Here is a 13,072-nt window from a genome sequence, read left to right on the forward strand (position 1 = left end):
CATGATACATTATATTAGGATCCATTATAAAAGTCATCCCATAGAATTCTATTGGTGATCCATTCTATGGGGACACATTATATTGGGGACACATTCCAGTTCTAGTAATTATACATTATTATAGTGATATCATTATATTAGTGATAAATCTCATTATTTCTTTCTTTCGGGATCATTTCTTCATATATTTCCTCTGAGATTTTCCATCGATTTTCATCTCTTTCTATTTGTAGATCTATTATTCATTTCTATTTCTTCACACAATAAAATAATCAATAGAATAAACTAATTGTAAATGTATTAATAATAAGGAATGAGACTGTCTACACATTATAATCCTACAGAAAGATAGATAGATAGATTTGTTCTTAAAGGGCCAGTACACCTCTATATGAACTTTCCACATTGGGTCCCTCGGCAGCCATTTCCCTACTATGACATCACAGCTCAGACACAGACAATAAGTCATATTACACTCTGCTTTCTCTCTCAGCTCCGGCACTCTATACAATTCTTCACCGTCCCATCTCACTATACACAATGCTCATATACTGGGAGGAGCCATTAGAACGAATGCCCCGCCCATTCTATAGGTGACACAGGAGTCGTACACACCCACTTATACTTTCCTTTGTTGTTCCTCCATCTAAGTCCTCACTAAGTCCCCATTTTCCCAGGTATGAGGGATCATGTGATCTTCACCCACCATACAGTGATCAGACCTGAGCGGCCAATCACAGGACTTACATACTGTCACATGATGGAGGGGTGACATCATCAATCCTGTGTAAGCTCTGACATAACCCACCATGTATCTTACACAGGTGAGGACTCAGGGATCTGACATGGATTGATGGGGGGCTATGAAAGGGGATAGAAGAGGATGGGGGGAGGGGCTGTGACTGCCTTAAGTGAGCATGTAGCATGTAGTGTGATTTGACCGCATTTTTTTGCCACAATTTTTGTTTTGCATTTTTTTAATCTACCCAACAACAAATTTACCAAGATAAAAAAAAGCATAAAAAACACAAAGTGCGGCAAAAACACAGTAAAATCGCATGTTAAAAACACAAAAAGCACTGCAGAAACGCTCAAAAGCAACAGACATAGATGTGAATCGAGCCTAAAAAATTCCCCTGACACTTTTCATAAATGCATTGATGTGAACGTGTTCCATAGGGATCCATGTTAAAAAAAAAATGAAAAAACACATTGGAGTGAATGGAGCCTTCAACACAAAAAGGTTTTTGCTTTTTATGGTTCAATAGACTTCAATGGAAAAGATGCAGAAAAGCATGCAGTGCATTTTTACCATGCTTTTGCCGTGATTTTGCCGCAATTTGCATTTTAAAATCTGCCCAAACAGCAAATTATCTAAAAAAAAATAGAAAAAAACACCCCAAAAAGCAAATTGCAGTAAAAATCCTGCGGAAAGCTCAGCAAAAAGCACATCAGAAAGTCTGAAAAGCAACCTGCATAGGTGTGAATGAAGCCTTAGTCTGGGATGAGACTTGTGGGATGCGGGAACCAGTGCGATTCCTGTGCGGGTTCCCTCATCACACCTCAATCACCGGACGTTCACACTGACATCTGAGAACCGCTGCGGGGGGTCAATGGAAAGTTAATGACACCCCCAGATCACTTCACAGATCGCAGTGCAAACTCTGAAATGGCGCAGGAATCGGATTGTATAGATGTGACACCCAATGTGATCCGATTCCAGTGAGGACCAAAAAAAGGGTCCGGAACCATTTTGGTGTGAATGTGATTTCAGTCACACAGTTTGTACGGCTGAATTCACATCACACAGACATGACATGTGATCTGCACAGCAATGTGATCCCAGCCTTAGAGAGATTTCCTCTCACTTCCTGTCCTGGTGACAACAATACAAGGAGTGAGAGAAATCTGTACAGGGACACAGACATATAAATATCTGACAGGGGCTCTAAACCTTCCCCTTCCTTATTATACTAAACATATCATTCTTATTTCAGTCTGTGTTCATGTTGGAGAGTTCCCCTCATTTCCTGTCTAGAAAAATGTTGTCACCGGGACAGGAAGTGAGGGGAAATCTCTGTAATGGAGCCCCGGATAGAAGAAAAAACCTGACAGGGGATCTAATCCTGACCCACTCTGTCTAAAAACAGTCTGGGCTCTCTGATCACATTTTTTTCTTACAGTAATAAATCTCTAGATGACGTCTTCATAGATTTCCTGTCCGATTGTTCCATTTATTTCCATCTCTTTGTAGTATAGATTGTATGGAGGGGGAGGGGCAGAGAGGAGAGGTGACCCCATCCTATCCCATCACAGTGACCCCACCCCCCCTCTATGTTTGATCATGGCTGCCCCCCCACACACAGAGGGACCACATGTGGGGGAGGGGCAGGAGAAGGAGGGGGAGGGGCACAGAGCGAAGGGGGAGGGGGAGGAGATGGCTGATGTCAAATACTGTGAAAAAACACAGAAAGTATTATGTCAGATTGTCATGGAAGATAGATAGATAGATAGATAGATAGATAGATAGATAGATAGATAGATAGATAGATAGATAGATAGATAGATAGATAGATAGATTTCTCACTGACCAATAGGAACATGTTATTGTTACTCCCATAATTGGACAGATATTCTACCCAATAAGAAATCTCACATTTATTTATAGTAGAAAAACTTGCAGGAAGCCCCGCCCACTGCTATATACTATTGGATGAATATTAAATGAATTCCCCTCCTTCATCACCAGACTGTGGGCGGAGTTCTCACATCTCCCGCCTCCCCCCACATATCTTTATACAACCTCTCCATACACCTAACCCAGCATGGAGGGGCTCAGTGAAGGTGGTGGTGAAGGTGTGGAGATGTCGGATTGGGTCACACAGATCATAAAAGGAGATCCGCCCGGCCTCATAATCCAGATCTATCCTGACTCTGTTACTGGAGATATTGGTGGGTAAGAGGATCTTATTACTGTCATGTATCACTGAATACTTATTATTATACCTGTCCAATCCCCAGGACTTCTTATTATTTCCTATCAATTCTCTCCTGTCTATACTGGGGTAACACATCCCGACTCTCCATTCATCTGACCCCCCGACATCCACATCCCAGTAATATCTCCCTGAGGAGAAACTCTGACTGCTCATCACCTGAGGATATAACTGGAATCTCTCTGGTGTTTTGGGGTAATTCTGGTTCCTGTCTGACTCGGATACAGTTTTCCTGTCATCTGATATCTTTAGATAATTACCAGCTGTGTTTCCATCCAGTAATATGTCTGCAGCTCCCTGTATATAGAAGTATACATTTACCTCTGTTATAATATCAGATAAACCTGTGTGTAAGACCCCCGCCACATCCAGACCCCCTCCATCATGGAGGAGTTCCTCATGTCTCTCTCTGTCCTCATTATCTCCATCCTCAGTATCACACAAGTCACCTGTGTCTGATTCCTGTAAGACAGTCAGTGGATCCGTCATGTTACACAGCTCCTCAATGTGACGCAACTTCCTGGACAGCTCCTCCTTCTTTATTTCCAGATCCCGGATGGAGATGGAGATCCGCTCTGCCCTCCCGGAGATGTCCCTCAGGACTCTCTTCTCCAGGTCTTCCAGACGTCTCCTGAGATCTCTAAACAGGACAGTGACTCTCTCGGTGTCACCAGCTGCTTCTTCTTCTACTTTCCTCCTGTGTTCCTGCAGACTCTGGACTCTTTCCTCCGTCTCCTCTCTCTTTGTCAGAAGTTTCTGCAGAACATTCCTCAGTGTCTCCTTCTTCTTCTCAGAAGCCTCATCCAGTGACTTCATCTCATGTCCTTTATGTTCTCCAATCACATAACAAGACATACAGGCACAGCTACCATCCTCAGTGCAGTAATACTCCAGGATTTTCTTATGGACGGAGCATTTCCTGCTCTCCATGGACAAGGTGGGGTCACATAAGATGTGTTCTGGGGACTTTTTGTGGACTCTCAGGTGTTTATCACACAGAGAAACCTCACAGAGCAGACAGGATCTAACAGCAGGTACAGGAGAGTCCACACAGTAAGTACAGAAGACCCCGGACTCCTCCCGATCTGGGTGAGCAGACAGGAAAGTCTCTGCTATGTTACGTAGTTTCATGTTCTTCTTCAGTGCAGGCCGATCCGGAAACTTCTCTCTGCATTCAGGACAGGAATATCCTCCAGACCCCTCCTGTGTATCCAGCACACGATCAATACAGACCCGGCAGAAGTTGTGACCACATTTCAGGGTTACAGGATCGGTATAAATGTTCAGACAGACGGAACATTCCAGCTCAGCTCTCAGATCACCAGACGCCATCGCTGACAGCAGAAGAGAAACTAAACTGAAAGTCTCTGACACCGGAGAGGAATGTGGATGGGGGAGGGGTGACATCCTCCTATACAGGGTGAGGCTGGATGAATATTATAGGACACGGAGATCAGAGTACAGAAGGGAGAAGATTAGTTTTGCAGTAGTAATGATAATTATACCTCCCAACATTAGAAGAGAGAAAGAGGGAAAGACGGATGTGGAGAAGACATGCGGAGCACTAAGTACAATGACATGAAAAGTGGAGATGACTACATCATGATGAAAAGGAAATTGGTTATATAACCACATGACCTCCAGAAGATTTACCCCCCTTCATGACCAGGTCATTTTTTTGCGATACGGCACTGTGTTCAACTCACAATTGCGCAGTCATGCAACACTGTACATAATTCTATATATATCATTTATTCCCACAAATAGAGATTTCTTCTGGTGGTACTTAATCACTTCTGCATTTTTTTGCACTTTAAAAATAAAAATAAACAAGTTTGGAAAAAATATATTTTTTCTTACTTTTGTTATAAAACATATCCAATAAAAAATGTTTTTGGTGAAAAAAAACTCCCAATAAGCGTATATTGATTTCTTTGCAGAAAAGTTAAAGTGTCTACAAACTATGGGAAAGATAATGGAATTGTTATTTATTTATTTATTTGTTATACTATTAATGACGGTGATCAGCAACTTATAGCGAGACTGCGATATGAGTGAATCTGAAACTTTGTAGGAATCGGTGACACTAATACAGTGATTAGTGCTGTAAATATGCACTGTCACTGTACTAATGACACTGGCTGGGAAGGGGTTAAACATCTTGGGCAATTAAAGGGTTAAATGTGTGCCTAGCCAGTGTTTTTGTGTGTACAGTGTGCTGCTTTTACTAAGGAATGTACTTTTCAGGGAAAAAAAACAGCACATCCCCCGCTGACATGACAGAACTCCTCATTGTTTACATAGATGGAGATCTGTCCTGTCTTCCTCCTCACTGATCAGCGGGTGCCGGTGGTCATCTATTGGCTGGCACTCACTGATCAACTTGTGCTTTTAGTAATCACAGCACAAGCGGTGTGCGCACCCCATGTGCACATGCCCCCTAGAGCAGAATCACGTACTCTCCGGTATCACCCCGCTTTGTAGTATATTGTGGAGTAGATCTTGGACCTCCTTGCACAGGGTTGGGGGAATGTGACAGCACCGCTCCCTAATGAATGGAGCATGTCCTGTGTGGATCGGGTAGTCAGTGACTTTGGTGAACCCGTAGTCTTCTGGACCATTGGCAAATACTATTAGAAAAGTGTAAACAAATAATTTGGCGCAGCTCGCAAACTTAGCAGCTGACACACCAAATTGGATAAATGGCAAACATAAACAAAAACAAAAAGTGTAGCTCTAAAAAGTGATGTGCCAAAGACAATATGGACAATGAGTCCAGATGGCACTAAAAAACCTCAAAAAATGAATAAAATAATTATGGCAAACTTATATATATATGTATGTATATATATATATATATATATATATATATATATATATATATATATATATATATATATATATATATATATATATATATATATATATATATATATATATAATATATATATATATATATATCAATTGAAGTCCATACAGGTAATGGTGAAAAAAAGGATAAAAAGAAAAAAACTCGATGTGTATATAGTCCCAGTCTATATGATTGAGGATGTAAACTCATCAGTGAAAAACTCGAGTGTGAGGAATAATTTCCAAAGGCTGGGATGTGTGATTGTGACAAAACCACCACCATGTGAAGAGGAGGCTTACCAGATTGTTTGGACACGCCAGAGCATATGTTCTGCGTTCCAAACAGCCTTGTATTGAGGTGGATGGACTCTTGAGCTGTCAGTATCCGAGGACAGAGATTCCCAATTCTCTGCCAGGTGGAAGCATATGGACAATAACATCTCATGCGGACCGATGCTCAGAAATCCACAGATGTGTAGAGGATACCAAAGGAGAAAACGAAAGGGGACCACATAGTGTAATCCCGTAAGTAAAAAATAAAGTTTAATAAAAGTAGGAACACTCACATGATTGAAGATAAAACTGTGCTTGTATAGAATCGATTAGCAGCAGTGGAGACCCGACGCGTTTCATCTCCAAGGACATCGTCTGGGGTGTCCCTCCACTGCTGCCCTCCACAAATTTATAAAGAATATGACCCCCATCATGAGAGCCAAGCCCACAAGTGTTTGCAGCGTGTGTGACAAGTACTTCCGGTTCGGTGAAAATGGCGCCCCAGCGTGCGCTCCACAGCACGCACTGAACAATGTGAAGGTGTGTTCCAAGGTTCATCATATCTACGCATTGAGAGGAAACAATACTAGAAAAGGGGGCGGTTCAACGTGGACTCGACCTCACCGATGCGCACTGCGAACCCATAGGCGTGTGCGTGACCAAAAAGGGGCCGGTCAGAAGAATGGCGCATCAACGTGCGTACCACGCCATAAAATGGCGTGCGTTCTGCATCGTGAATGGCGCATCAGCGTGCGTACCACGCCATGAAATGATTATACAAACATCCACATCAGTGTGATGAGGTCACACGCGCGGACGTGTTAACAGGCGCGCGCGTGGCTGCATACGTGTACGTACTGCAAACCGGAAACAGGAAACGCTGGGAATAACATTGCAGCAATCAGGGGGACATGCAATCGTAAAGTACAAGAACAAGAATGAAATTGAATTAAATGTAAAAAAGGAATGAAAAGTAAAAATAAGATGTATATAAAAAAAGAAGAAAAAAATGACACATAAATGTCATCCTTAGTGTCACCAAAGAATAATTGTTTTAATAAAAAACATATATTACCAAAAAAAATTTTTTATTATTAAAATATGGAAATAAAAATGAGCCCTGTTATGTCGACTCAATTGCAAAAATAGTTGTATAAAAAGCCGCCAACTAAATGTAACAGAACTTCAATTTTCTGTCGTCTATATGGAAGTATACAGTATAACTACTCTTACCTCACCGAAGGAATTATAGCCAAAAGTGATAGGCTTAGGGTAGATATGGAATAAGTTATGTGTAACCGCTCATGGAATGGACTCTCATGTGGGATCATATGTACATATGACACAACAATATCTCAACGTTACAAACAAAAAAAGAGAAAAGGGATGGGAGTGTATATTCATACCAAAAGGAGAATAGGAACGTAGCTCATAAATCCAGTAGGTCTCGAGTTGTGAGACCCCTCTAATTTTAGACCCTCCCCTCCAAGGGGCCATGTACCTGTCAATTACCAAAAATGTGGTCCCTTTGGGGTTACGATTATGATGTAACTTATAGTGTGTTTCGTGTCACCACTCTTAATGTGTTCCTCAACTCTAACAGAAAATGTGCGGATGGTGCGACCCACCTACTGCTATCCGCAAGGGCAGATGATTAAATAAACTATGTAGTGAGTCGCACAGGTACAAAAATGTTTAATAGAATATTGCTTGTTGGTGACGGAAGATCTAAAGACAACTACCCTACGTCCTACTCCAGAATTGTGCTGACACACTGCGCATTTTCTGCAAGGGAAAAAGCCAGTCAGTTCATGAAAAAACGATGGACATGAAGGGGGATTGATAATGTTCGGAGCTATTCTACTATGTAAAGTGGGCACTCCTCTGAAGACAACTTTGGCTTGGTCAGGTAGAGATGAGCTAAGGATACGATCATTTTTGAGAATATTCCAGTGTTGAGCAAAAATGGCTTTGATCTGGTGATACTGGGTGGAAAACGAGGTCATCATAGCCCACCTAAAGCTATTATCGGTATCACGTTTGGGCTTGATGGCCAATAGAGATTCTCTCTCCACTTCCATAGTATGTGAAAGTTCCCAGTCAACGTCCAAATGGCTGTATCCTTTATCCAATAAACGAGTTTTGAGTATATTGGCCTGTGCTTTGAAAGTTTCTATACTTGTACAGTTTCTACGTAACCGCAGGAATTGGCTACGTGGAACAGACCGGAGCCAAGACGGGTGATGGCAGCTGTCTGTAGGGATAAAACCATTTCTATCTGTTGATTTGAAAAAGGTTTGGAACTCAAACTGTCTATTCACGATCCGAATCTCTAGAGATTACTGTCACAAGGGATGTTTACATTCATTATAGACCCCAGATCTCTCCATAAAGAGGACCTGTCACCACCTATTACTGTCACAAGGGATGTTTACATTCATTATAGACCCCAGATCCCTCCATAAAGAGGACCTGTCATCGTCTATTACTGTCACAAGGGATGTGTACATTCATTATAGACCCCAGATCTCTCCATAAAGAGGACCTGTCACCTCCTATTACTGTCACATGGGATGTTTACATTCATTATAGACCCCAGATCTCTCCATAAAGAGGACCTGTCACCACCTATTACTGTCACATGGGATGTTTACATTCATTATAGACCCCAGATCTCTCCATAAAGAGGACCTGTCACCACCTATTACTGTCACAAGGGATGTTTACATTCATTATAGACCCCATATCCCTCCATAAAGAGGACCTGTCACCTCCTATTACTGTCACATGGGATGTTTACATTCATTATAGACCCCAGATCTCTCCATAAAGAGGACCTGTCACCACCTATTACTGTCACATGGGATGTTTACATTCATTATAGACCCCAGATCTCTCCATAAAGAGGACCTGTCACCTCCTATTACTGTCACATGGGATGTTTACATTCATTATAGACCCCAGATCTCTCAATAAAGAGGACCTGTCACCACCTATTACTGTCACAAGGGATGTTTACATTCATTATAGACCCCATATCCCTCCATAAAGAGGACCTGTCACCTCCTATTACTGTCACATGGGATGTTTACATTCATTATAGACCCCAGATCTCTCCATAAAGAGGACCTGTCACCACCTATTACTGTCACATGGGATGTTTACATTCATTATAGACCCCAGATCTCTCCATAAAGAGGACCTGTCACCACCTATTACTGTCACAAGGGATGTTTACATTCATTATAGACCCCATATCCCTCCATAAAGAGGACCTGTCACCTCCTATTACTGTCACATGGGATGTTTACATTCATTATAGACCCCATATCCCTCCATAAAGAGGACCTGTCACCACCTATTACTGTCACATGGGATGTTTACATTCATTATAGACCCCAGATCTCTCCATAAAGAGGACCTGTCACCACCTATTATTGTCACAAGGGATGTTTACATTCATTATAGACCCCATATCCCTCCATAAAGAGGACCTGTCACCTCCTATTACTGTCACAAGGGATGTTTACATTCATTATAGACCCCATATCCCTCCATAAAGAGGACCTGTCACCTCATATTACTGTCACATGGGATGTTTACATTCATTATAGACCCCAGATCTCTCCATAAAGAGGACCTGTCACCTCCTATTACTGTCACATGGGATGTTTACATTCATTATAGACCCCAGATCTCTCCATAAAGAGGACCTGTCACCGCCTATTACTGTCACATGGGATCTTTTTTTTTTTTAAGTGGCAAAAAATAAATAAATAAATAAACAAAATAATAAATAAATAAATAAAATCACACGTGTGAGGTATCGCCGCAATCGTCAGAGCGAGAGCAATAATTCTAGCACTAGACCTCCTCTGTAACTCTAACCTGGTAACCGTGATTTGTTTTTTTAAAGTGTCGCCTATGGAGATTTTTAGGTACTGTAGTTTGTCACCATTCCACGGGTGTGCGCAATTTCAAAACATGACATGTTAGGCATCTATTTACTCAGTGTAACATCATCTTTCACATTATATAAAAAAATTGGGCTAACTTTAGTGTTTAATTATTTTTTTTAATTCATGAAAGTGTTTTTTTTCCTAAAAAATTACATTTGAAAGACCGATGCAAATACCGTGTGACATAAAATATTGCAACGATCGCCATTTTATTCTCTAGATTCTCTGCTAATATATATATATATATATAATGTTTGTGGGTTCTAAGTAATTTTCTAGCAAAAAATACAGATTTTAACTTGCAAGCAACAAATGTGAGAAATAGGCTTAGTCATGAAAGTGTTATTAATATGTTCGTCCCAGTTTTCAGTTGAACACGAAACATCACATTCCTGCTCCCATTTATACATATAGAGAAGTTTATCTTGTTTATTATTATTAACCAGGTTTGAATATATCTCTGATATCAGTCCTGTTCCTCTAGGTGTTTTTAGACATCTCTCATAAAATGTGGCTGATTTTGTTATTGTTGTTTGGAAATTTGTGTTATAGAAATGTCTTATTTGTAGGAAATTCCTGAGTTCATTATTAGGGGTCTGATATCTTTTTTTTAGTGAAGTGAATGAAGTAAAAGTGATATTTTCAATCCATTTTCAGAGGGGCGACAAGTTATTGTCAAACCACCATGTGAATTCCCCGGTTTCATGGAGGTTTGGTGAGAATTTCAGATCTCCTATAAAGGAGGGGTGTGGGGGGTTTGGTGAGAATTTTTGGATCTCCTATGAAGGGGGGTGTGGGGGATATGGTAGAAATAAGTTCATACAGTAAAACCTCGGATTGAGAGTAACTTGGTTTGAGAGCGTTTTGCAAGACAAGCAACTTTTTCTAAATAAATTTTGCCTTGATATACAAGCGATGTCTTGATATACAAGTAGCGTCACGTCACAACGGAGTATAAAAGAGAAGAGGGGCGCCTCTAAGTGTAGTAATATGATTACATTTAATGAAGGTACAACATTTAGCAACTCACTTGGTTGATGAATAAAACAAACACATCTAAGTATGCAGACATCCGGGGTAAAGCTGTCCACATAGACCATCCCCCGCACCACCATCGTCATCATCCCCTCCACGAGTGCTTCAATCGCTCTACTGCAGGGTGGTCTTCCCGGTCACAATTGCAGACTGACAGCGGTGAGAGTTGGCGGTGAGGAGGACGGTCTATGTGGACAGCTTTACCCCGAATGTCTGCATACTTAGATGTGTCTGTTTTAATCATCAACCATGTCAGTTGCTAAATGTTGTACCTTCATTAGATGTAACCGTATTACTACACTTAGAGGCGCCCTCTCTTCTCTTTTATACTCTGGAGCTCTTGCTGGATTTTTCTTCTAATCCCCTTGTGGAGGCTTCCATTTGTAGATGGACATTTTATGATTACACAATCTGATCACATTACTATAATCTTTTTATATGGACTATAAACTGAAGGATTTAGGAATAAATGGTTGTGGAACGAATCATCGGAGTTTCCATTATTTCCTATGGGGAAATTTGCTTTGATATACGAGTGATTTGGATTACAAGCATGTTTCCGGAATGAATTATACTCACAATCCGAGGTTTTACTGTAGTTCTTATTGTGTAGCTTCCACAGTTGATATGATTGTGAGACTAATTGATTGAGAGTCTCTAAAGTTTGCTCTGAGATCTTGTTGGCCCATAAAAGACCTGAGATAGAATATGGAAGGATCGAGTCTTTTTCCAATCTGACCCAGGAGATGTTAGGATTGTGGATGTGCCATTGGACCATTTGTGACCATCTGGAAGGTAAATAATAGAACCAGAAATCTGGGAGGTCTAGACCTCGGCTCTTCTGTGAATTGAAGAACACTATTCTAGATAGACCAGGGTGAGAATCTGGCCAAATCAATTTATTAATATCCGATTGGAATTTGGTTATCATTATTTGATTTATTCTAATTGGGAGTGTCCTAAATAAGTAGAATAACTTTGGTAGAATTGTCATTTTAATTGCTTTTTTTTCTGCCTAAAAAATGATATATTGAAAGATTTCCACATTTTAACCCCTTCCGGACCAGCCACCGTAGTTGTACTGTGGCAGGTTGGCTCCTCTGGGCGGAACGCGGTTACCTTATGTTGCTTCACCTTTTGACCACTAGGGGGCACACGCCCACGGCTCACCACCGATGGCAGTGCCAGGCAGGCGCGATGACCTGCGATCACTCGTGACAGATCAAGAACCCGGGATCTGTGTGTGTAAACAAAGAAATCCCGGTTCTCTCAGGGCAGAGGAGACAGATTGTGTGTTCATACTAAGTATGAACAGTGATCTCTCTCTCCTCCTAGTCACTCCCCTCCCCCCTACAGTTAGAACACACCCAGGGAACACAGTTAACCCCTTGATCGCCCCTAGTGTTAACCCCTTCCCTGCCAGTGACATTTACACAGTAATCAGTGCATTTTTATAGCTCTGATCGCTGTATAAATGTCAATGGTCCCAAAAATGTGTCAAAAGTGTCCGATGTGTCCACCGCAAAATCGCAGTCCCGATAAAAATCTCAGATCGCCGCCATTACTAGAAAAAAAAATAATAATAAAAATGCCATAAATTATCCCCTATTTTGTAGACGCTATAGCATTTGTGCAAACCAATCAATATACGCTTATTGCGATTTTTTTTTTTGTACCAAAAATATGTAGAAGAATACATATCGGCCTAAACTGAGGAAGAAATTTGTTTTTTTATGTAATTTTTTGGGGATATTTATTATAGCAAAAAGTAAACTATATTGTTTTTTTTTTTAAATTGTTGCTACTTTTGTTTATAGCGCAAAAAATAAAAACCGCAGAGGTGATTAAATACCACCAAAAGAAAGCTCTATTTGTGGGGAAAAAAGGACGTCAATTTTGTTTGGGTACAACGTCACACGACCGCGCAATTGTCAGTTAAAGTGATGCAGTGCCGTGTCG

The 13,072-nt window shown here is 40.9% G+C and overlaps 1 protein-coding gene across 1 annotated transcript; it reads right to left on the minus strand.

Annotated features, from left to right (window-relative positions):
• Window positions 1-1,383: 1,383 nt before the first annotated feature.
• On the minus strand, window positions 1,384-4,433 carry LOC141133808 (E3 ubiquitin-protein ligase TRIM11-like). The gene has a single exon (XM_073623366.1). The coding sequence runs from the start codon at window positions 4,401-4,403 to the stop codon at window positions 2,766-2,768; it is 1,638 nt and encodes a 545-aa protein (XP_073479467.1). The 5' UTR covers window positions 4,404-4,433; the 3' UTR covers window positions 1,384-2,765.
• Window positions 4,434-13,072: the final 8,639 nt, after the last annotated feature.

The sequence above is a fragment of the Aquarana catesbeiana genome, linkage group LG03 (genome assembly GCF_042186555.1).
Source record: "Aquarana catesbeiana isolate 2022-GZ linkage group LG03, ASM4218655v1, whole genome shotgun sequence".
Taxonomy (NCBI): domain Eukaryota; kingdom Metazoa; phylum Chordata; class Amphibia; order Anura; family Ranidae; genus Aquarana; species Aquarana catesbeiana.

Excerpts from the sequence above, each read along its gene's own strand:
- LOC141133808 (XM_073623366.1), bottom strand. The coding sequence starts at position 4,403 with ATGTCACCCCTCCCCCATCCACATTCCTCTCCGGTGTCAGAGACTTTC.